At 41.2% G+C, this 26,867-nt stretch overlaps 1 protein-coding gene across 1 annotated transcript in view; it reads right to left on the bottom strand.

The window, feature by feature from the left end:
• Window positions 1-26,867, bottom strand: part of LOC134349406 (slit homolog 3 protein-like) — a 674,478-nt gene that overhangs the window by 585,269 nt on the left and 62,342 nt on the right. The window contains exons 2-3 of the mRNA XM_063053662.1: window positions 23,704-23,775; window positions 22,744-22,815 (exon numbers count right to left, since the gene is read on the bottom strand). Of these exons, the coding sequence (XP_062909732.1) occupies window positions 22,744-22,815; window positions 23,704-23,775 (144 nt within the window). The remainder of the gene's footprint in view (window positions 1-22,743; window positions 22,816-23,703; window positions 23,776-26,867) is intronic.

Here is a 26,867-nt window from a genome sequence, read left to right as displayed (position 1 = left end):
CATGAAAATGCCAAGAATCATCGGGAATGCTTCACACAGTGGAAAGAAATGAAAAGAAACTTAGCTGGAAACAGAGGAGTTATTGACGTGGTATTTCAGTCACAGGTTGAGAAGGAAAAGCAGAAGTGGTGTGATATCTTGACGAGAATCTTTCACTGCATAAAATTCCTTGTGACTCAGAACCTGGCTTTGCGAGGACACAGGGAGTCACTTCAGCTAGACAATGATTCCAATGTGGGAAATTTCCTTGCCTTACTGAAACTACTCACCATCTTTGACCCTGTCATACAAGAACACCTCACTCATTTGGAAAGTCATCCTGGATCCACGTCTTATCTTTCACCGGGTGTCCAGAACGAATTCATCCACATGATGGCATCTACTGTTCACCAGAGTTTACTGAGAAGCAGTTGTAAAGCCAAGTACTATGGTCTCATGTTCGACTCGACTCCTGATCAGGCACACCGTGAGCAGATGTCAGAAGTAGTGAGGTATGTGGAAGTTGATTTTGAGAGAAAAACAGTCCGTGTTTGAGAGTCCTTCCTTGGTTTTATCCAAATAAGCCAGAAGGATGCTGAGAACTTGGTTGAAGACATCTTGAAACAGCTAGAGAAGGATGAAATGGAGCTACAAGATTGTCGGTCACAGTGCTATGACAACGCTGCTGTGATGGCTGGACACAGAAGTGTTGTTCATCAAAGAATAAGTGAGAAAATCAACCTGGCAGTGTTTATGAATTGCGACAATCACTGACTCAACTTGGTGGGTGTACATGCAGCCAAGCAGGATACAACGATGGTCACGTTTTTTGGAACCATCGAAGATCTCTATGTGGTTTTCTCTCGTTCAACACAGCGCTGGGAAAAACTCAAAAACACCGTGCCTGTGTTTGTTAAATCGGAGTCCAAAACCAGGTGGAGCGCAAGGACAGAAGCAGTGAAACCCGTCAACAAGTAACTTGAGGAGATACTTCAAGTTCTCCAGGACATGATAGACAATGAAAACGAGACCAGTGAAACAAGAAGTGATGCAAGGCAGCTGTACAACCACATGTTGAGTTACGATTTTCTGATTTTGCTAGGATTTTGGATCAAAGTACTCATTCGCATTGACCATATTCAAAAGAGGCTGCAGGATCCTAGCATGAACTTCCACGATGCTGCCCTGGATTTGAAAACCCTCCAAGATCATTTTTATGATGAAAGAGAAGTGTTGGTCAGTGAGTCACCCGAAGAAGGAGTCGGTCTCTATCAAGAATGGAATATTGAAGTTGAAAGACGTCAGAGACAAAAGAAACGAATGGCTAATGAGAACTCGAGAGACGCTGGGTTAACAGCTAAGGAGGAAATGGAAAGAGTCATGAAGGGAACAGTTGACCGTCTTCACAGAGAAATGGATGAAAGGTTCGCTTGTTTGCACGACACTGACGCCAAGTTTGGGTTCCTTCTCGATGCCGAGGGACTGTGTTACGGCACCGACAGTAACGACCTAAAGAAGTGTGAAAATTTGGGCGAATTGTACAGCTCTGATGTTGATGGACAGCAGCTATATGAAAAAATTTTGGATTGTAGAATGTTGCTATCAAGGCGGGTCAACATGAAAATATCAAGGCCTGAAGAGCTTCTTAAATTTATTGTTCAGTATGGAGATGAGGGCATCTTCCCCAATCTTTGCATTGCTATTCAGATAATGCTAACCACCGCAGTTTCCATCGCCAGCTGTCAGAGATCATTCAGCAAGTTAAAACTAATACTTCTGTATCTGAGAGCCTCCATAGGTCAAGGCAGACTCTGTGATCTTGCTCTGCTGAGTGTAGAAAGAGGAAAAAACTGACTTTGCTCACATCATAGACCAATTTGCATCAGTGAAAGCAAGGAAAATGCAGTTCTAATTTTCATGTAGTGCCATAATTTGTTAATTAAAAGATTAATGAGCTTGACTTGTATTTTTGAGCTGATATTATGGCAAAGTTATTTAAAAGAGGAGTCAGATGTTTGGACAGGGGCGCAACTTCAGTGCTTGCCATAGGCACTACTTTCCGTAGATACGCCCCTGGTGGTACGTGTTCTCACTGTGTGGGAGGAAGTGTGTGGTGAGACAATTTGCAGGAGGATGTTTGTTCTGTATTTGTTACATGTAAGGCCCATTCACACTTGTGCTACAGTGAAAGAGTCTTGTACCCAGCTGCCTTCTGTCATGGAGGGGAAAGCTGGGCCTTTTTCATATTATACCTACCTTCTGCCAAAGGCAGAAGAAACTTACTAGTAAATCGCTGCATTTAGTGTATGACATTGAAGCACATTTTCCTGCACGACCATGTTGACTTCAAACATGTCTCCACCTCACCTGATGTAAGAAATACTGAACAGTATTTAGGAACAGGAATTCTTTTTTTTTAAATAATCTTCTTGCTTTGAGAAGCTAAAACTAGGAATACCATCCACATTATAGCACCAATTGAGATCGGAGCTAAGGATAAAACCTGGGAAATTCTTTAGCCAGAGAGTGGTGAGTCTGTGGAATTCTTTGCCATAGTTGGCTGTGGAGGCCAAGTCTTTATGTATATTTAAGGCAGAGGCTGATAGATTCTTGATTGGTCAGAGTATGAAGGGATACAGAGAGAAGGTAGGAGATTGGGGCTGAGAGGGAAAATGGATCAGTCATGATGAAATGGTGAAGCAGACTCAGTGGGCCAGATGGCCTAATTCTGCTCCCATATCTTATGGTCGAAAATGCCAATCTACACGATGTCACTTTACATCAGGTGATGTACCTAGACATCAAATCTGATTGCATTGCAATGGAATGGAATAAATCAGATACCAGATGGATGAAAAGAATACACTTTTTCAAAGGCCATCAGTCTGTGACGGAATACTTTGCAGAGCACATTACCACGCTGAGTACAGATATCGTCACGTTGCCACTTATTTCAGATTCCGCAGTCCATTTTCATTTTATGTCATGTCCAGACGATGGAAGTATTGTGCGGGGGGAAAAGACTGGCAAGAGATAGTACTTTGCTTGGAAATGAAGAAATATAAAAGAAAATCGCTCACAAGAAGTGGGAAAGCTGAAAGAACAATATCTGCAGATGTGTGACTTTCTGTGAGGCAAATTACTGATAATGTTTGTCCTTGGCAGGTTAAGGTAATATATAAATCGGATGGGAAATTGTGCAGAGAGTTAATCCCAACACATACAAGGTAATGCATTTTGATTGTTGGGAAGTGAGGTGGAAGTATGGCCATATACAGTAAATATACGGTGCTGAAGAATATTGAAAACCAGAGGGACCTTGGAGTTCAAGATTATAGTTCCCTGAAAGTGGTAAAACAAATAGAATGAAAAAGGAATGTAGCATGCTTGTCTTCTTAGGTTGGGGTGTAGAATATAAAAGTTGGGACATAATGTGACTATTGGTTTGCTCATTGCTCCCTCCACCATCCCTCCCCATCGCTGACACCTTCTTCTGAACAACACGTGCTCCTATATTGCCTCCCTCACAATCACCCAGGGACCTAAACAGCCCTTTCATGTGAGGCAGAGATTCACTAACTTCTCCTCCAACCCCTGTTTTTCCATTCAGTGTTCTTGATGTGGTCTTCTCCACTCTGAGAAGATCAAGCATAGACTTGGCGACCACTTTTACTGAGCACCTGTGCTCTGTCCACAATGGCCATCTTGAACTTCTGGTTGATGCCATTTCATCTCCTCTTCCTATTTTCACACTGACCTGCCTGCCTTTGAAATTCACCACTGTCAGGGTGAGGCCAAATATAAACTAGGACACTCCATCTGTGTTGTCTACATCCCAATGACATGAACATGAAGTTCTCCAGTTTTGGATAGCCACATCCCTCCTGATCCAACAAGATTCTCTCTGTTCCCTCATTCCTTCTAACTGCATCCAACCCAGCCCCCAGATTCTTTCCTGCCCCCACTTGGTTTTGTAGGCTCATCAAGCCTCTTTTATCGACTTTCAATTATCACCTTCTTCACTGCAGCTCTGTTGTCTCCACGTCATCTTGCCACCTCTGGCTTAGGCTCCAAATCTTTTTTTTTCTATCTATCAGATCAAAACAAGTTGATAAAGGTTTATATTGAAAGGAAGTCTTTTTAGAGGGGATTTGAGGAGAAAGTTTTATTTTTACATAGAAAGTAGTTGATACCAGAAACTCTCTGCTAGAAGAGGTAGGTAGAACTAAATACAATCACTACAGTAAGAAGCACTCAGACAGGTACTTGAATAGCAAGGCACCGAAAGATGTAAACCTAATGCAGGCAAGTAGGACCAGTGTCGATATTACAATACTAGACTGAAGCAATTGAATTAAACAATTTGCTGAAGAACTGTTATAATAACCAAACCTACAGGGCATATACAAGTCTGTCCAGTTCAAGTGTTATACAAAAGCAAACAAATGATAAACAAGAATTACTTGCCCCTTCAGTCCTGCTCCATCATTTAGTAAAATTGTTGCAGGTCTGCTTACACCCTCAACTTCATATTCCCATTACCCTGATAATCTTTCAACTCCCCGTTTATGGAGAATTCATCGGTATCTGAGTTTAAATTACTTAATAATTCTGCTCCCACAATCCTTTCTACATCCAATGTATTCATATCCTTACTTAAATAAGGAGACGAATAACTCCAAATGCTATCTCACCAATGCCCAACGTAACCGAAGAATAACTTCACTTATGTGTAGTCAATTCCAATAATACTCAATTCTTGCGATAAACCATAAGAATCTATGAGATGTTTCTTTTTAATTGTATTGCCTACTCGCTCTGCATCTCAAAATGTGGTTCTCTTTCACTGTTGAAATAATATACTTCTTTTGAATTGTCAGTTCAGAGTAAACTTATTATCAAAGTATATATATGTCACCATATACAACTCTGAGATTAATTTTCTTCTGGGCATACTCAACAAATCTAGAGAATAGTAATTTTAACAGAATCAGTGAAAGAGCACCCAACCAGGTCAGTCCCATATTAGATCCCATATTTTAGCCAAACCTGTACCCACTCACATAACCAACCTATTTGTGGCCTCCTACTGTCCTCTTTACAATTTTCTTTCCTCCCTAATTTTGTGCAAAGCAGCATATTCAACAACCATACATTTGGCGTGTTCATTTAAGCACATACATTTAAAAAGTTGAGGCCCTCAAATTAATTACTGTGGGAAACTAATCATTACATCTCACCATTCTTCTACAAAGTGACAGACCATGAATTTTTAGTTTTTCTTTAAAAATTCTTCAGTGTTCTCATCTCTAATAGCACATTATAGTTAGAAAGGATGATTCCTCCCAAGGTTCATTTAGGTAAATGTTAATTAAATGATGATTAGGAAAATTGAAGACCTTCAATGTCATCAGAAATATGAGGATCATATTTACGTCCTGACGGAATGGTGATGAATTGAATTTATTTCCTCACACATTCCCAAAGACTGAGTCTCTCACCTCAGACTTGACTAGAAATTTTAACCTTATCCGTAGAATGATTGCCAGATTAGTATGCAAATTAACTTCTGTATTTCAATTTATTCTGAATCGAAGCTCTAATATAAAATTGCCTCACAACCTTTTTATTAATCCGCATAATGATAAAGGTTTCACATTAGAATTACTATCATTTATATTTAGGCTGAGAATTTCGCAATGCTAGAAAAATATAGCATTATACGGACAAAAATCATCCTAAAGCAGAACCAATTTTACACCCTCTTTTTTAGCAAAGCTAACATCAGTAGTTAGTAGGGTATGTACTTCTTAATAATTTTCTGGTTCCAGCTCACTTTAATAATAGTAATCGTAACTTAATACCCAAAATTTGCATTTGGTGAGGTTCTGCACTGTGCTGGTCTTAGTTAGTCTCTTTGCTGCCAGAAAACCATATTTTAATAATTCTGAAAGCTCAAATTGGACTGAGTTAAAGTTGGAAATAGTGTAGAAGATGTGTAGCTCGGGTGGTTGATGTTTGGGTTGAGGTGTTCTCGGATCTCAGCAATTTACTTGTAAGCGTTTTGTCACCTCACGAGGAGACATTGTCAGTGTGCTGTTAATTGTGGTGTGTCCTTCGAATGGTTGCCTTTATATACTTCTGTCCAACAAACCTCAGATAGACCTATCCAAACTGGGGCCTAGGAAATACACCCCTAGGTGGTGGGATCAGCTATCCCCTCAAAATGAAGTGGTCAGAAATGCCAAAAGCTGCCATACAAAATTGACACATGCTTATCTGATGGAAACTGAAGTAAAAAACATATCAGAAAAAGAGATGGTGCCTGAAAACTTCTCCACAAAGACAACAGAAGAAGGCACCTTGTAATCACACCATCTGGTATGGGAGGGGATGGCATACTGCACAGGATCAAAGTAAGCTGAAAAGAGTTGTAAGATTATTCATCCCTATCATGGGTATTAGCCTCCATAGTAGCCAAAACATTGTTAGGGAATGGAGCCGCAAGAAGGTGGTATCCGTCATTGAGAACCCCACCACCCAGGACATGCCCTCTTCTCATTGTTACCATCAGGATGGAGGTACAGAAGTTTGAAGGCACACACTACCTCACTACATATATATATTTTCTAAAATCATTATTTATTTACTTTTCTAGAGGCATGAGAGCTTAAGGATTCAGCACAGTATCCCTGCTGTTCCTACTAACGCGCTCTTCTGGACCGAGATATCTGATGTTGTTCCTGGGATTTGTTATTGTTGGAGCCACTCTCCCAATCCAGGTATCACAGCCCAAGTGCTCCTATCACCATCAAGATTACTCTGGCTTTAATCTTCCACATCCTTTCTTCAAGCCCTGGTATTTCTCCAGCTTCTCATCTTCTTTCTTCCTGATGTTACTGTCATTTGGGATTGCCACATCTATTACTATTGCTTTTTTCTGTTCCTTGTCCAGTATTACTCTGTCTGGTTATTTGGCCAGTACCTGTTTATCAGTCTGTATTTGGAAGTCCCACAGGATCTTAGCTCTGTCTCTCTCCGCTACCTACTTGGGTGTGTCCCATTTGGACTTGGGAGTGTCCAGTCCATATTCAGCACAGACATTCCTGTACACAATTCCTGCAGCTTGGTTGGTGCCGTTCAGTGTATGCTGTCTCTGCCTGCATCTTGCACCCTGCTATTATGTGCTGGATGGTTTCAGTGGACTCCTTGCAGAGTCTGCATCTTGGGTCTTGTCTGCTGTGATAGACCTCTGCTTCCATTGCTCTTGTGCTCTGTGCCTGTTCTTGTGCAGCCACGAGCAGTGCCTCTGTGCTGGCCCTCAGCCTGCCATTTCCAGCCATTAGTTGGACTTTTTAATGTCAGTTACATCTGATATCTGGCAATGGTACATCGCGTGCAGTGGTTTGTCCTGTTATGGCCTCTGGTCCTCTGGCTCTGCTTCACCCACTTCCATTTCCATGTCCCCTGCCTGCTGTCTAAGGTACTCTCCTCACAGGTCGTCCTTAGGGGCCATCTTCCTGACAGACTCATGGATATTTCACATTTCTTCCAGGACTGTGGCCTTGACTCTTCCATGTCCCCACCCTCCTTTATTCTAGCCGGTGTATAGTCACTCAACGTTGGACTTTGGATGGAATCCCTCATGTATTGTTAGCAGTTTCTGGGTCTTGATGGCTGCGGCTTCTAGTTTGTTCCTTGGCCAGCACACTATTGTGACTGGATATCTGATGAATGATAGGGTGAATGTGTTGATGGCTCTGATCTTGTTCTTCCCATTCAGCTAGATTCTCAGGATCTGTCTCACTCTTTGGAGGTACTTGGATGCTGCAGCCATCCTTGTGTCCTCATTGTGGCTTCCATGGGCTGCAGGATCCCCAGGTATTTGTAGCTGTCCTGTACGTCCGGTATGTGGCCTTCAGGTTACTCAACTCCTTCAGTCATGATGAGTTTGTCTCTTTTCCCTACCATCCGGCTGCACTTTTCCAGTCCAAATGACACCCTGGTGTCTTTGCTGTACACTCTCATCAGGTGGACTCATAAGTCAATGATTCTTTCATTCCTGGCATACAGCTTGATGTCATCCATGGAGAGAAGGTGGCTGATGGTCTTGACCCTCTACCCATATCCACTCTTTGAGATGATCTGACTGAGGGGGGTCAAGCCTCTGCAGAACAGCAGTGGAGACAGTGTATCACCCTGGTATATTCTACATCTGATGGTCACTTGTGCTATTTGCTTTGAGTTAACTTCTAGCTTTGTCCTCCAATAGCCCATAGAGGACTTGATAAAGGTATTTGGTGTCTTGTTGACCTTGTACAGAGACAGGCATTCCAGCATCCATGTGTGGGGCACTGAGTAGTGTGCTTTCTGATAGTCAATCCAGGCTGTGCTTAGGTCGGTTTGCCGGGTCTTGGAGTCTCACATGACTGACTGCTTATTTACCAGTAGCTGGTGCTTGGAGCCTCTGGTTCTGAGCAGGGCTCAGGAATTTACACACATATCCCTTCAGCATGGTGACTAAGATGCCTGATAGGAGCTTCCATGTTGTGGACAGGCAGGTTATAGGCCAGTAGTTTGATGGTGTTGCCCATTTGTGAGGACCCTTCAATATGAGTACTGTTTTTCCTTGAGTTAGCCAGTCAGGGTGGGAGCCTGCTTCAAGCAGATGGTTCATTTGAGCGGCCAGCCGTGTATGTAATGCTGTTAGTTTCTTCAGCCAGGGTCATGTCAGGCCCTAGTGATGACCAGTTCTTCATACTTGATACCCATTGTATATATATATATTTACTGTAATTCACAGTTCTTTTTCCTACAGTGGTGCTAGAAAGCTTGTGAACCCTGTACAATTTTCTCTATTCTGCATAAATATGGCCTAAAATGTGATTAGATCTTCATGTGAGTCCTAAAACTAGATAAAGAGAACCCAATTAAATGAAAAACATAAAAAAATTATACTTAGTCATTTAGTTATTGAGAAAAATGATCCAATATTACATATATTTGTTAGAAAATGTATGTGAACCTCTGGGGTAATGTCTTCTGCACAAAACACTCTGCAGATGCTGGGATCAAAGCAACACGCACAACATGCTGGAGGAACTCAGCAGGTCGGGCAGCATCCGTGGAAACGAACAGTCAACGTTTCGGGCTGAGACCCTTCGAATGTCTTCTGCAGAGGCTATTTGGAGTCGAGTGTTCCAATCAATGAGATGAGATTGAAGGTGTGGGTTGTAGAGGGGTCCTGTCCAATAAAAAAGCACACAAAGTCAGGCTACTGACAGAGCCTGCTGCTCTCAAGAAAAATCTCTTTGTGTGCACCATGACTTGATCAAAACAACTTCCAGAGGGCCTTAAAAGAAGAATTGTAGAGATGCATGAAACTGGAAAAGTCTACAAAAGCATTTTTAAAGACCCAAGTGTTCACCAGTCCACAGTTAGAGAAAATGTCTACAAATGGTGGAAACGCAGTACTGTTGCTTGGAGTGGACATCCTGCAAAGATCACACCAAGAGCACAACGTGCTGTCACCCGATGCAGATAGGGCCCAAGTGCCAGTGAGTCACTGAAGCAGTCGATAGCTCACAGACTTTAATGCGAACAGTGTTAAAGGGAAAAGGAAACAATAAATGCTAAGCCAAACAGGGCCATTAACTAAAACTCTCACATGGAAAACGAAGCCTACACTGATCAACAGTTACTGGAAACGCTTGGTTGAAGTTATTGTTACACAAGTGGGTCACAGCAGTTACTGAAAGCAAAGGTTTACATACTTTTTCCAAAAAATACATGCAATATTGGATCATTTTTCTCGGTAAATAAATGAACAAGTAATAATGTCTTTTTTGTGTTTGTTTTGTGTATTACATTGGCTTCTCTTTATCTAGTTTTAGGACTTGTATGAAGGTCTGATCACATTTTAGGTCATATTTATGCAGAAATAGAGAAAATTCCACAGGGTTCACAAACTTTCTAGCACCACTGTATATTACCCTGTGTTGCATTGTACTGCTGCGACAAAGTTAATGAATTTCATGACATTGCCAGTGATATCAAAGCTGATTCTGATTCTGATTCTTTGGTATGCCCCTTCCACAAGGTAACTCTAACTTTCATCTGTGATACTTCCTCACTATAGGAAGGATGTGGAAGCACTGGAAAGGGTACAGAGGAGATTTACCAGGATGCTGCCTGGTTTAGAAAGTATGCATTATGATCAGAGATTAAGGGAGCTAGGGCTTTACTCTTTGGAGAGAAGGAGGATGAGACGAGACATGATCGAGATGTACCAGATAATAAGAGGAATAGATAGAGTGGATAGTCAGCACCTCTTCCCCAGGGCACCACTGCTCAATAGAAGAGGACATGGCTTTAAGGTAAGGAGTGGGAAGTTCAAGGGGGATATTAGAGGAAGGTTTTTTACTCAGAGAGTGGCTGGTGCGTGGAATGCACTGCCTGAGTCAGTGGTGGAGGCAGATACACTAGTGAAGTTTAAGAGACTACTGGACAGGTATATGGAGGAATCTAAAGTGGGGGTTTATATGGGAGGCAGGGTTTGAGGGTCGGCACAACATTGTGGGCCGAAGGGCCTGTACTGTGCTGTACTATTCTATGTTCTATGTTCTATATGTAAAGACCACAAATGCCAAATACCTGTACTGATCCCAAAGTTAAAGTCAAGGACATCCACACTCACAAATAATATTTTTCTGCATCCTTGCATGCTGTCCCTGGTACATTATGTCTTACATATTTGCCTTCTGCTGAAAAATGGGGTTGGTTATGGTAAGGTTATGCTCAGAGCAAAGAGTAAGTAGCCTCATGCCATTTGCATTCACCTTGCCAATACCATGCCTACCTAGCACTCCACTCCATATCCTGTTGTTCTGTCCCACCCTCACGTTAAAGTCCCAAAGCAAAAGGATCTTATCATTCTTAGGGATCCGGCAAAGAGCTTCATCCAGTGTCTGATCAAGGATGTTCTCATCACCCGTGCCATGAGAGATGCAGAGTGCTGGACCGACCACCGTATGATTGTGGCCAAGCTCCATATGAAAGTGCGTCCCCGCTTACGGCTGCAAAAACCCAATAAAAAGCAGCTAAATTGCAACCGCCTGAGAAACACAGAAGCAAGAACTGAGTTTCGACGCATCCTAGCTGAGACCTTAAGGGAGCTGGAACCTTGTCTGAGCTCAGAAAATACCATGGAACAACAGTGGACTCATATAAGCTCTGTGCTCCATGAGGCAGCAGCCCAATCCATCGGCCATAAGAGCAGGAATCACCAAGACTGGTTTGATGATAACTCAGACACCATCCACAACTTGCTTAAGGACATGCACAAAGCACACCGGGCAACTTTAGACAACCCTTCATCCACCAGCATCAGGCAGCATTGGCAGGCAGCTCGGAGGAAAGTGCAAAAGGCAATACGGGCCGTACAAAATGAGTGGTGGACTGAAAAGGCACATGAAATCCAGTCCTTTGCCGATAATAATGACATGCATAATTTTTACAACGCTGTCAAAACCATCTACGGCCCAATAAATCAATGCGTTACTCTCCTGAAAACAGCAGATGGTCTAACACTTCTGAAGAATCAGAATACCATTCTGCTGAGGTGGGCTGAGCATTTTAACACCCTGCTTAATCAGGACTCTGACACAGACCCCACCATCCTGGATGAACTGCCTGAACTTCCTCCTATCCACGACCTCAGTCTACCACCAACCTTCCAGGAGGTTCTATCAGCTGTCCTTAAGAACAACAAGTCCCCTGGCACTGACAATATCCCTGCTGAGTTACTGAAGAACGGAGGGTACATGTGTATGCGCACCCTCTACCAGTACATCACCAAGACCTGGACTGAGAACATCCCACAGCAATGGAGAAATGCAAACATCATTGTCATTTATAAGAACAAGGGTGACAAGGCCATCTGAGGCAATAGCAGGGGCATATCACTCCTTTCTGTTGCTGGAAAGGTCCTGGCTAAGGTGATGCTTCAGAGACTCACCAGCAATATCACCAAGTCATAGACATAGACATAGAATAGTACAGCACAGTACAGTCCCTTTGGCCCGCAATGTTGTGCCGACCCTCAAACCCTGCCTCCCATATAAGTCCCCACCTTAAATTCCTCCATATACCTGTCTAGTAGTCTCTTAAACTTCACTAGTGTATCTGCCTCCACCACTGACTCAGGCAGTGCATTCCACGCACCAACCACTCTCTGAGTAAAAAACCTTCCTCTAATATCCCCCTTGAACTTCCCACCCCTTACCTTAAAGCCATGTCCTCTTGTATTGAGCAGTGGTGCCCCAGGGAAGAGGCACTGGCTATCCACTCTATCTATTCCTCTTATTATCTTGTACATCTCGATCATGTCTCGTCTCATCCTCCTTCTCTCCAAAGAGTAAAGCCCTAGCTCCCTTAATCTCTGATCAAGTCAATGCTGCCTGAATCGCAGTGTGGATTTAGGAAGAACAGGAGTACGATCGACATGCTCTTTACAGCCCGGCAGCTTCAGGAAAAGTGCTGGGAGCAATATCAGGACCTGTTTATGGCCTTTGTCGACCTCTCCAAAGCTTTCGACACTGTGCAAAGAAAGCTTTTATCGGATGTCCTCCTCAGGTTTGGCTGTCCCAATAGATTTGTTAACATCCTCCGCCAGTTCCACGATGGGATGACTGCATGGGTGACCATAGGAGGACAAGAGTCCAAGCTCTTCCTTGTACACACAGGGGTGAGGCAGGGGTGTGTGCTAGCACCAGTGCCCTTTAACATCTTCCTTTTGTGTGTTACCAAGCTTCTCCACAATGAGATTGAAGCAGTGTGGCACTGGATGTCAGATTAGATGGCAACCTCTTTGACATCAGGAGACTCCACGCAGCTACCAAACTCCGTAGAGAGCTGGTCCTGGAGCTGTAGTATGCAGACGACTGTGCTCTTGTGGCCCATACTCCAGAGGATCTTCAGACTGTCCTTGCTGTGGTTGTGAGAGCGTACAGCAGGATGGGGCTGACTGTCAATACCACCAAGACAGAAGTGGTTTGCCACTGGAGTACCAGTGTCCCACCCACCCTCTCTGCTGTCACTGTTGGTGATGAAAAGCTGTCAGTAGTGCCATCTTTCAAATATCTGGGGAGCATTCTGTCTGAGGATAGCGGCATTGACAATGACATCCAGAGCCGCATTAAACAGGCATCAGTTGCCTTTGGGAGCCTTCGGCGTAGAGTCTTTCAGAACAGGAGCCTTCATCCCTCCACAAAGGTCACCGTGTACCAAGCAGTCTGTGTCACCACCCTTCTTTATAGCTGTGAAGCTTGGGTAACCTACAGCCATCACATCAAGTCCTTGGAGCGCTTCCACATAAGCTGCCTCCAGCGCATCCTGGGAATTACCCGGCGTGAGCGGGTGCCTCACACTGAAATACTTGTAAAGACCAACTGCAGGAGTATTGAGGCCATGATCACCCAGCATCAGCTGCAGTGGCTGGGGCACATGATAAGGATGCCCCCATGTCGGCTACCCCGCAGAGTGTTATACGGCCAGCTACATCATGGTCAACGCTCAGCTGGAGGACCGAAGAAGCGCTATAAAGATCAGATGAAGAATGCTTTAAGGAAGTGCAAGATCAAACTCGAGGACCTGGAGGAGGTTGCTGCTGACCGTACCACTTGGCGACAGCTGTGTGGGGATGGGGTTCATATTCTGGAGATGGAAAGAACAACCAGAAGACAGCAGAAGAGAGCCAGGAGAAATGCAGCCATGGTTGCCATGACTACAACCACCACTACCACATATACATGTCCCACCTGCAATAGAGCTTGTGGGTCCAGGTTAGGACTGTATAGTCATCAAAGATCTCACCGTTAAAGGAGTGGACGTCGTCATCGGATTTCGATGGTCAACCGAAGAAGATATCATACATGACTATCTGCTATTCACTGCTGCATTGCACAGGATGAAAAGAATGGTAAAGTGTGGAACTTTCCCTTTTGCAGTCACACATAGAAGGGACATTTTGCTGAAGTTATAGCTGCTCAAAGTGTAAGTGTTCATTGAGGTTGCACCTGGCAACATCACAGCAAGAATGCCCTTCGTATTGGGAAGTTGCCTGCGTGTGCACAACTAAAGCTGTGCTGGGCTCTCTGTTCCCTCTGGAGGATCCTTCCTCTCACTGGAGCATGCAACATCCCTTCCCAACACTTCCTTTTTTGTTGTAATTTATTTTTTATTGAAGTTCATCTTCAAACAAACATTTCCATAAGCTGTATTTCATATACTGTACATACATATCATATTTATATCATATTAGTCATATTTGTCACAAATTTCCACATAATATTTATCTGAGGTATACATTTATAGAAAGGGAGGAAAGAAAGAACAATCAGAAGAAGAAAACTATGTACAAAGTAGGGAGTGATTTTTTTACAACATATTCATTGACTTGTGAGAGTAAAATCAGGAGACAAGAGCTCTGAGAAAAGGTGTCACTGACACCCCTGAAATTTGACCCTAAAATCCTACTATTCTTGAGATAGGCTTGCCAAAGAAGCCTCCAATATTGATTTTAATACAGTGTCAGATAATTTCACAATTTTCCATATAACATTTTTAAAACAGCGCATGGGAGATTGCTAATACTGCTTTAATGCCGGAAAATGATAAATTTCTTGGCTACAGAATAAATGTCACACTCACAGTAAAATAAACTTTTGCACAACCAAATCAGTTCATATACTCTCTTCAAAACTCTTTGATCAAACCTAAGTTTTCCCAGACAAAACAAGCCCGGCTTTATTAACCTCCTCTCAGAAAGTGCAGGAAATTGGCTTTCAACTGCTGTACTCTATAAGGAGTCAAAGGTCACAGCAGTTTCAGAATGACAGTGGTGAGGACCTCACTGGAAAATTCAGGACTTTCTAGTTTGAAGTGGTGCAGAACGCCACTCTGCCTCTCCCCTCAAACAGACTTTTCACCACCATATGAAGTGCTGTTCAAGAGAGGAAACTTTTGACAGTAGGTTCTGCTCCACCATTAGATCATTCTGAGGTACACCAGTTACCTCTGCTGTGATCAGCTTCCCCAGTGTTGTCTTGGGACAGAGGTTAGAACTTCCCCTGTCAGTATGGTTTATATCTACCCATATGCTATAGTTTTTCATAGAGCCACTGGGGAAGCTGGAACTTTTTTTTTGTAATTATTAATTCAATCATGGGGTATACCTACCATTGTTCTGCCCTTCAAACCGAGACATTTCAGAGGCAGTAATGAGTCAACTGGATTGTTATGTTTTGAGCTACATACAGTCCAGCCCAGTTAATGATGGCAATTTCCTTCCCAGAAGAAAATTAGAAAACCAGATGAAATTTTAATGACAATCCCATAGTTCTACCATCATCGTTACTGAGACTATCCTCAATAGATAGGGTATGCTTTGCTGCAAAACTACATAAGCTTGCCTCAAGTTGTATACACATTTATTTTCTAGGTCGTTCAGCCGCATTGAGAATGCATAAGAAGACACCAAGTAAATAAGCAATATGATAAAATTAAACTTAAAGACAGACCAAGAAATGTTGTCAGCTTGGAAACGGAGGCAGAAAAACAATGAGTGTTGCGACCTAACCTGAGTTCCATCCTGACCTCCTGTGTTGGCTGTGTGAAGTCTACGTATGTTTGGCAAAATTAAAATGTGATTAGTGTAAGACTGGTGAAAATGGCTGCTGATAGTTGGCATGAGCATGGTGGGATGAAGAACCTGTTTCTGTACTATATGTCTTTCAAAGACCAAACAAGGACAATAAGGCATTAATGAAGAACCACTCACAATCATGGGAATGATTCCCATTTATTATCACAAGTCCACATGCTGTCAAGCACAGGTAAAAGGCATTGGCACTGATCCCTTCTCACTCTCACTACCAGAACTCTAATTGCTATGCTCCAAACCACTGTTCTACTTCAGCACTGAAGGCGAGCCTTATAATTTTAAGTGTAAATGTCCAAACAGTGTCTGCAGCCAGAGATTTTAAATAAAATAAAGTTATTTTCTCAGAAAAGGACCCAGGCACTGCAAGTTTGCAAATACGAGGTCACATCCTAGAAGCATCCGCAATGCTTTCGTTTTTCATTTTCACCAGAAAAGGATCCCGTAAACAATGTGCAAAACGTTTCAGCTTGGGTGCTATGTCATTCAGAGTTTACCACAACCAGGCCTGGTCTGCTGTATATCATCCTCCATGCAGCCTATCAGGAGCTCAGCTCTGATAATTTATCCTTCCAGACCAGTCTGCTAAATGTCTCTTGTAAACAAGAAGAGAAAATGAAAACATGGGACAGAGTCAGCAGCTGTGAAATTCCTGCTCTTCAGAGGTTGAGATGAACATGGGCTTCAGTCAGAAATAAGAGCCTGTTTTAACGCAAACTTCTAAAGTGAGGTCATGGATAGCCGGTTTTGAAAGGGCAGTGGAGATTCTGGGTGTACAGAAGAAAAAAAGCTCGACTTTCATAAGCATGTGGGCATATTGTTGTACTCATTAGCATGTGTGAATATGGGATTGTGGTTAATGCCAAGTCTGGTTGGAAAAGGAAAACAGCTGATTTTGAAAATTTTAGTCAAGCAAATATACAAGTGGATATTTGAGTGTGATGAAAATGTTTGATGAATTTATCTCAGCAATTATCAAATCAGAATGGGTTTGATACTGGCCTGCCTGTGTTCCTATGGCTTTGATACTGCATCTTCTTTGGTACTCACTAACTCAGGGCTCTCCAGTGTGGCCGTGATGGTTTGCTGTGCTTATCTTCTCCAATACTATTGATATTCCAATTGAGAATACTTACAGAAATACAGTCTAAACAAGTAATTCAGTTAATTAAGTTCGAACTTTTCAAGGTTACTGGTATCCATTCTAAATTTTGTAGTCAATAAAGCTAATTTGGATCTTCTTCCTCATAATTAAAACTGTTTCTGTAACTGTAGCAGCAATGGCATTTTGGAGCTTGACATCCATGCAGACTTTGGAGACTTATGGAATAAAAATATCAATAATAATAATTACCCATTGTGTTCTTATTCTAATTTGGAAGAAATAAAAGTATTCATAGAACATAGAATAGTACAGCACAGTAGAGGCTCTTTGGCCCACAATGTTGTGCCGACCTTCAAACCCTGCCTCCCATATAACCCCCCACCTTAAATTCCTCCATATACCTGTCTAGCAGTCTCTTAAACTTCACTAGTGCGTCTGCCTCCAACACTGACTCAGGCAGTGCATTCCACGCACCAATCACTCTCTGAGTAAAAAACCTTCCTCTAATATCCCCCCGAACTTCCCATCCCTTATTTTAAAGCTGTGTCCTCTTGTACTGAGCAGTGATGCCCTGGCTGTTCACTCTATCTATTCCTTATAATATCTTGTATACCTCTATCATGTCTCCTCTCATCCTCCTTCTCTCCAAAGAGTAAAGCCCTAGCTCCCTTAATCTCTGATCATAAATCATTCCTTGCATGGTAGAATATAGTGGATTATAGGTCCCTCCTAATGGAGCAATATTTGGTTATGAGTAGTTAACTCCTTGACTAGGTTACTACTTATGATGATTACAACACAGAATGAACTAATTTGGTGTTGAGTCAGTTCTGTGTGGAATTTAATATGTTCTTTGTAGAAGATAGACTCTAACGGTAGTAAATAACAGTAGCACCCAACCTCAAGGGCAATTAGAGATGAACAATAAATGTTGGCCTCGTTAGATTCCCTCAAAAAAGTAATAAATAAGAAACCATACCTTGAGGGAACGTTGTGCAAATATTCTACAGAGATCTGGCAATTTAATTAATGTAGACTTGCCTATTATATCAGTTCAGGAAATATATATTTGAATCACACAGACAGAGCTACTGTATATTAATTTAATAACAACCAGTGTCTATTTATAATGCTGCATATAATGCACTTCATATATTTTGTTAATATGTATTCCATACAGTATATTGTGAATAACATGTAAAATATAATAATACGATATTGATTAGAAAGCTGATTTTTTATCTAATCTAATTTATTATGAACACTGCACCATTGCATTTTCTTAGAAGATTTTACAGAAGGTGAAATATTACTTTGCATCTTCAGTTTTCTACAAAAAATTATATTTATTATCTTATTCTATATAAGCATCCACCTCTGTCAAGACGAAAACAGCACTATAAAATCAAGTAAACAACAGGAATTCTGCAGATGCTGGAAATTCAAGCAACACACATCAAAGTTGCTGGTGAACGCAGCAGGCCGGGCAGCATCTGTAGGAAGAGGTGCAGTCGACGTTTCAGGCCGAGACCCTTCGTCAGGATAAAATCAAGTGTTTATTAAGAAGATAAGGACAATAGAACTGGAATTATCCATACCACCATTACTGATACCCTCAATTATTTGTGAGAGTTCTAGAGAGGATCGTAAGGCTGGGCTTAGTTTTGCAAACAGGAATTTTGAACTGATCTTCACAGTTTCTGGATTCCTGATGCTACGGGATAATTTGGTGTTCTCTCAATGTCTAGTGCCTGATAAAATTCAGTACATTATATCATTGATCCCTAATGGTAGGTTCTGAGACTAATGAGAGTCCTGTCTTGGAAAGGCAGTACTTCTCTTTCTCAAGAAACTTAGAAGCATGACATCGATGCTGAGAACACGTTCATATATCTGAAACAGAACCTTCAGAAACTAAACATCTAACCCATATTACCAGCCAACTTGCATGACCCATCAGGAGAAGGTTCAGCTTCAGTTTCACAGATAACAGAGATCGCCCTGTCAAACTGACATTACATTTTCAATCTGATAATAAGTGGCTGGGAGGGATTCCATTTCTGTTATATATTCTCCTACTTGCTGTTTCACTTGCTATATACAAGTTCAAGCAATAAGACTGGAAGATAATAGTATCACTATTTATGAATTCTGTCATAAAATAATAAAGTATTATTTACCAAATCTTCTCAGCTCTCAGAATTTCTGCAATACATGTTTTAGAGCATAGAACATAGAACATAGAAAACATACAGCACAATACAGGCCCTTCGGCCCACAAAGCTGTGCCTAACATGTCCCTACCTTAGAACTACCTAGGCTTTACTCATAGCCCAGTATTTTTCTAAGCTCTATGTAGCCATCCAGGAGTCTCTTAAAAGACCCTATTGTTTCCGCCTCCACCACCACCGCCGGCAGCCTATTCCATGCACTCACCACTCTCTGCGTAAAAAACTTACCTCTGACATCTCCTTTGTACCTACTTCCAAGCACCCTAAAACTATGCCCTCTCATGCTAGCCATTTCAGCCCTGGGGAAAAGCCTCTGACTATCCACACAATCAATGCCTCTCATTGTCTTGTACACCTCTATCAGGTCACCTCTCATCCTCCGTCGCTCCAAGGAGAAAAGGCCGAGTTCACTCACCCTATCCTCATAAGGCATGCTCCCCAATCCAGGCAACATCCTTGTAAATCTCTTCTGCACTCTTTCTATGGTTTCCACGTCCTTCCATAGTCATAGTCATAGTCATAGTCATACTTTATTGATCCCAGGGGGAAATTGGTTTTCGTTACAGTTGCACCATAAATAATAAATAGTAATAGAACCATAAATAGTTAAATAGTAATATGTAAATTATGCCAGTAAATTAAGAAATAAGTCCAGGACCAGCCTATCGGCACAGGGTGTCTGACCCTCCAAGGGAGGAGTTGTAAAGTTTGATGGCCACAGGCAGGAATGATTTCCTATGACGCTCTGTGCTGCATCTCGGTGGAATGAGTCTCTGGCTGAATGTACTCCTGTGCCCAACCAGTACATTATGTAGTGGATGGGAGACATTGACCAAGATGGCATGCAACTTAGACAGCATCCTCTTTTCAGACACCACCGTGAGAGAGTCCAGTTCCATCCACACAACATCACTGGCCTTACGAATAAGTTTGTTGATTCTGTTGGTGTCTGCTACCTGTAGTGAGGCAACCAGAACTGAGCACATTACTCCAAGTGGGGTCTGACCAGGATCCTATTTAGCTGCAACATTACCTCTCAGCTCTTAAACTTAATCCCATGATTGATGAAGGCCAATGCACCGTATGCCTTCTTAACCACAGAGTCAAGCTACGCAGCAGCTTTGAGTGTCTTATGGACTCGGACCCCAAGGTCCCTCTGATCCTCCACACTGCCAAGAGTCTTACCATTAATGCTATATTCTGCCATCATATTTTGAGAACTTGAGTTTTTTCTTAAGATTCGTTCCAAAATCTATATTCATAGGATCATTGGACTTAGATAAGTATATTGGCATTAGGAAGGACTAGTATTCAAGAGATCGAGAACCATAAAGCAGAAAGCTGACTCATGACTTAGTGTGTGAGCTGAGTATTTCATTTCTTTATTCCCCAGAGCTTTGGAATACTTCCCTTCTCAAAGTTCTATCCAACTTCATTTTATGCATTGAAATTGCAGCCATACCTTTCAGGAAGTGCACTCAAGGTTAAAACACTTGTGCTGCTGAAAAAATGGATATTCTTGCCTTAGCTTTGTGTTTTCTATCAGTATTTTACATATTATTACCATACCTTAATCTCTGAAAACCTGTGGAGGTTCACCACATAATTGAAAACCCACTGATCCTGATAAACATCCCTTGCAATCTCACTGAAGCACTATTCTCAAAGACTCCAACTAGGTTTCTTAACATATTTGCTTTTAAAGGAAAAGATGCTAAGTTTGTATCATGCTCACTTGGTCTCTAGAAAAGAGAAACGATCACACCAGGGTTTGATAAGTTGACATGAGGAGCTCTCCCTTTCAGTGTGAGAGTATAGCAAGTGACCAAAAATATAAGTTATCAATAAACCCATCAATTAATTCAAAGATATCTTTTCTACCTATTCAGAAAGGGGATGTTAACACATGGAATTCACTCCCACAGGAAATGGTTGAGTCTGGATGCGTTTAGTAAATGGTTGAAGAAGTGAAGAAAGGTGGAAGGGTGGCATGAAACTAAAAAGCCACAATGAACATGAGGCAGGTTCGATGTTGTTGTTTAAATTAAATTGGACAGCTATATGGACAGGAAAGGAATAGAGGGTTATGGGCTGAGTGTAGGTCGGTGGGACTAGGTGAGAGTAAGAGTTTGGCACAGACTAGAAGAGCCGATATGGCCTGTTCCCGTGCTGTAATTGTTATATGGTTATATGGTTAACTTAATTATTGTATTATGGAGATTTACAGCATGAAAACGGACTCTTCTGCCCATTGAGACTACACCATCAACCACTCATTTACAGAAATCCTACCACAATCCTCTTTTACGTTATTTTTCACATTCTCTTTAACTCATGTCAGGTTCTATTGCTCACCCACACACAACAGCCAACGTGCATATCTTTGGGAATAGGAGGGAACCCATGACGTAACAAAAAAAATTTGTAAACTCCACACAGATAGTACCTGTGGTCCGGATTGAACCCAGGTATCAGGTGATGCGAAGCAGTGGCTCTTTGAGATGTGCCATTACACCACTCGAGTCTTTTCTGTGTTGTAAACATTTTGTTATATTTTGTTTGTGTAATCACCGAAGACCACAAACTCCCAATTCCATTTTCATAATCGACAGTCCACAATGTACGTGTATCAAAAAAAGATCATAAAGGACTTCTTGGCAGAAGGGAAAGAAGTGGAAATGTCCCAATGAACCAGGAGGAATATGTAAATTGGAATTCTCACTGCAAAAATATCATTAGGTATTTTAACTATTAAGCAGTAAATTAGACTGTCTTCATGTCCCATTAGTAACTTTTTTTTCCATTAGACAGGGATCTCAAAAGTTCTATTGTATATTAATGTGGACTCAATGCTCAATTTGAAAAGAATTGGGTTATTTTCAGTATTTTCTGAATAATCTATTGTGCGTTATTCACTACAACAATCGATTTGAGATCTTAATCTCAGGTATCAAAAAATCAAACTATTTCTATTCCAGAATACACTCATGTTCACTATGACCAATGGCCACTAATAGTTTTGTAACTCTTCCACAGTCAATACTCCATGAAAATCAAAGTGAAACAAGGAACAAGATTCCCTTCTGATAAAACTATCTGTTTCTAATTTATGCTATTCCTAGGCCCAATGACGAGAACAGAGCACAGTGAAATTTTAAACAGAATTACAGTTGAACTTCCATTTAAGACCAATCTGTCACTTACTTTAAAGTTTGGTTATATTTGACAACAAATATCACAAAAAAACATGAAGAGCACACTTACCAGTGAAAATCAATCAATAAATCAGTCTGTCGAAGAAGTGGATTACTTGGTAAGGTAGTGTTAAAAGGACATCAATGGGTTCCAATGGACTAGGTCACGGAGACTAACGTAACGGGGGAGGAGGGAGGATGCAGAAATATACTGAAGATTCACACTGGTGCATGAAGCAGCAACAAGCATAAAGTCAATCACAGAAGAATGAGATTCTGAGCATGGATAGCAGAGACTAGAGAAGGCCTGTGGTTGTTCGGAATTTGCTTTGATATAAACACAATTAGTCTAGTAAACTCCAGCACATACTTCATTCCCCAGACCTTCAGCAGCATCTCTGACTACCTTCCCTACCTCAGGAATGAACACTTTACAAGGAGCTGAAAAGTTTAGTGTAAACTATGAAGTATATGTCAAGGAGAAGTTCATGACTGAGGCCGTGCAAAGTCACTTACAGTCTTTCTAACTGCTTCAGATCCTGGAAAGCCCCTCTTTCGATGATGCTGATCTGATTCTCCTCAAGGTGCCTGCAAAACAAAATATGCAATGCTTCGATTTTTATTTATTTATGTGTTTTTTCCAAAAGAATGTAATGATTATGAATTTAAATTATTAATATCATTATGCTGTTAGCTAGCAAGGCTATAATGGATATCTTGATGAGAGCCATGAGACCTTTGTGCTTGATGTAGAATAATAGTAAATCAAAAGATCCAGAAAACCGCATGTTCGAATCCCAGTCTGTACTCAGCAGCCTGAATTCCATAAATTTAAGGTAGGGCCATTATAACTGGGATCATGTTTCTGTATGAAGAAGGTAGAATTATTTTTCTAAATTTCTAGATTTCACTTTCTAAATTTCCATTGGTGTTCTGCTGGAAATTTCCTGTGAGGAAAAGCAAAACGATGGCCCTTAACATAAGATGTTTGTTTTTAAAAAACTACAAAGGTGTATTCACACAAAAATACACAAAATGCAAACATCAAGCATTTACAAGAGAGTGAACAAATTCAAATTCTAATTAAAATATGATAATTACTGTCTATAAAAGTCAATTCCTGGGGGGGTGGGGAGTGGTGCACTGTTCCTGGAAAACCCCCAATGTACCCATTGTCATCGAATGTTCCCAAGGACAGGTGGGCACGAACCTATCTCCAAGGGAGGGGCATGTTACACTGTACACTCCACTTGAGATTCAATCACCCTTCTCTTGCAATTGACAAAGCTAGTAAGTGATAAAAGTTCCTACCCTTTTAGCACATCATGCTGTTGGTCAGCTGTGCAAACTGAATCTCACATTTAATAACAGCACAAGAATAGGGAACTATAAGAGAATAAGCAGTCAATTTTTTAAAATTGCAATAGTACTAAGATAACAGGGTGTGAGGTTAAACTCCAGCTGGATTCCACTTACAGAACTCTGAGATTCTTTAGTCCAACAAAGTCAGTCTTGGAGATGCGAGTGATGTTGTTCTTATCCAGATCACTGCAAAAATGAAAGGGTATTTGTAAAATGAAACAGACATGTTCTCTTGAAGGGGCATCAACAACATGATTTATACGTTTTTAAACAAAGATAACTTTGCCAAATACAGATATATGACATAAAATGCAACACTGAGGCAGGACAGATGAGCTGTGTAGCTGCTTTCTCCTTGCCAAACAACAGACGACTTGCCAGATGTTTTTCATTAAGTGTTTGTCCTCTCAAATGTTCTTTAATAGTGTGCATGACAATGAACCACTGCATTGTCTGAACTTGTTTCACTGTATTTGTACCAAAATCAATGCAATAGAATCAAAGATATTAAACCATTTAGTGTGTCAAAGATTTCAAAGAACAAACAGCCGCAGAATATGCCTATGACAGCATAATCAATCCTGAAGTTCAGTTGATGTCCATAGTACAGTTAGGATTTACCTTCAGATTATGAATTAAAATTGAATTAGGGCAAGCCAATTTCTCCCAGCCATCCATTATCCTGAAAGTGAGTGTAGCAATTCGATCAATGGTTTGGACAAGAAAGAAGCAATTTAGTTGATTGAATTATTCTTTATTTTTGAGCTTGCTGTCTTTGCACTGCAACTCCTTTATGATAGTGTCCAATATTTTGATGGCACGATCCTCGTGCTTGGCAGTGTTACACACCTTCATTTCCTTCCAATTTTGAAAAATATTGAAGCTTTGCCATGTTAGCAAGGCTGTGACTGGAAATGTTTAAGAAATCTGAATGCTTCCTCAAAAAAAACTTTTAAAACAGGGGTTCAATAGTCCTGGTAAAAGACCCTGAGTGGGGATTAAAATTATCTCTCCTGGAGACAATATCATTTCCAGAAAATCTCAGCTGAGCTGCAGTTTTATGAATGTACAATTTAATTGATAATTCTTTCAGGCATCGTGATATCGCAGCGCAGCGGTTAGCACAACGCTATTACAGCTCAGGGCGTCAGAGTTCAGAGTTCAGTTCCAATGACATCTGTAAGGAGTCTGTTCATTGTCCCATGGAATGCATGGGTTTCCTCCGGGTGCTCCAGTTTCCTCCCACAGTCCAAAGACAAACCAGCTATTAGGTTAATAGGTCGTTGTAAATTATGCTGTAAGTCGGGGGATTGCTGAGCAGCACAGGAGCACCTATTCCACGCTGTATCTGAATGAATGAATAAATAAATAGACACATAAATAAATAAATTTATGAATTAATTTCCAATTCTTTGGAGTGAAGGATGATGATAGGTAATTTGATAGATATGTACAAAATGATAAAAGGCATAGATTGAGTGGATGACCAGAGACATTTTCCCCTGGTGGAAATGGCTAATACAAGGGGGGTATAATTTTGAGGTGATTGGAGGGAAGTACAAGGCATATGTCTGAGGTAAGTTTTTAATACAAAGAGTGGAGGGTGCATGGAACACCTTGCCGGGGGTGATGGTAGGGGCAGATACATTAGGGGCATTTGAGAAACTCTTAGATAAGCATATGAATGATAGAAAGTTGATGAAATGTAGTAGGCAAGGATTAGATTGATTTTAGAGTAGGTTAAAATATCAGCACAACATTGAGGGCCGAGGAGCCAGTGTACCGCTGTAATGCCCTATGTTCTCTGTTCTATGTTTATGCTGCTCAATATCTCTGATCAGAGATGCATTTGAAAGTAGGGAATCAATCTTTTAACTGCATGAGCTGTTAAAATACTATAAGTGTCATCCATGAACTTCATGGTATCTGCTTGAGGTCCAGGTGCTGTTTGCTGCCGACTGTTCTTCGAGTAACGACAGTGATGAAAAAGCCTCGAGAATTGGTTGGGAGTTGCCATAAAACATGGCTCTCAGCTGGAAGATATTGCCATTCACCCATTTAAAATGAGATAGACTTAAAGGACCCCATGGTTTTTTCAAAAGAAGAGCTGAAAGTTTGCTCTTATGCTCTGCCACTTCTGTTTTCCTCTCATTCAAAACCATTATATAATCATTATCATATTGTTGCTTGTGAAAGCTTGAGAGTGTAAATTAGCTGCCACACTTCCGATATTACAAAGGAGATTGTGCCTCAAGAAATACTTAGCTGGCCGTGAAGTGCTTTGGGACTTCTTAAGGTCATAGCATGTCTCTAGGAATACAAGCACTTGTTTTCCTGCTGCTTGTTTCTGTTTGAATTGTGCTCTCTGTTGCAGCAACTATGGCGGGCACTTTGCTGAAGTGTGGAGAATCTATTACATGGGTTTTAGGCTCCATGTCCGTAATCCCACCCCACCGAGGTCTACGTAACTCCTAACCTGGAAGTGTTTCAGCAGATGGGCAGCGAGCACTTTGAAACTTTAGCCATACCGAACAAAGCTTTTGAAATACAGCATTCCTGATTAACCGCAGTGATCAGTGTAATTATGAGAATTGCTCTCCATCCTGAGCACAGGTCAACCCTTCCCTGGGTAAACACAGGAGATCCACGACAAAGGATTCTACTATTTCTAAATCACTGCCTTTTCCCCTCAGAATATGGATTCTGTATTTGAATTTGGATAGCTTACTCTTCAAATACTCTCAATTATCATCAATTACATTTTTTTTGTATAAGTGCGTACATAAGATCATTCAGTTTAACTTATTTTGCTGTAAACATCTCTTGAATCAAGCTCCCTTGCATCCACAGGCTAAGAAAGGGAAATGGGAATGATCAATCTTGAACTATCATTTTGAGGCAGAAACAAAACGCTGTGATTAAAGAACTCAGCATTAAATATTTGAGTTTTAATTGTAATTTGTCACTGAAATTGAGAATGGATTTAAGCATTTTTATTCTTTTCTCAAAATTGCTTATTGAGACCACTTGGTAAGTGATTCAGCTTTTCACTGTTAACAGAAGTTGCTGTACAATGCAAATTCTGGTACAGGTATAATCCCCACTCATCCCTCGTCAAATAAATAAAAACTGGAGATCTGCAAAAACGATCGCCTTGTCGTGATTTTGTTTCCTCTTACAACCTTTCAAATTATCTTGTGTAACAGATTTCCCTTACAATCTTTTATCATGAACCAAGATTAGTCAATCACAGTAGGAACAGATTCCCTGAATTCTAT

The sequence above is a fragment of the Mobula hypostoma genome, chromosome 7 (genome assembly GCF_963921235.1).
Source record: "Mobula hypostoma chromosome 7, sMobHyp1.1, whole genome shotgun sequence".
NCBI classification, from domain to species: domain Eukaryota; kingdom Metazoa; phylum Chordata; class Chondrichthyes; order Myliobatiformes; family Myliobatidae; genus Mobula; species Mobula hypostoma.
Note: the sequence above shows the minus strand (reverse complement) of the source record. Positions and strands in the feature narration are given on the sequence as shown.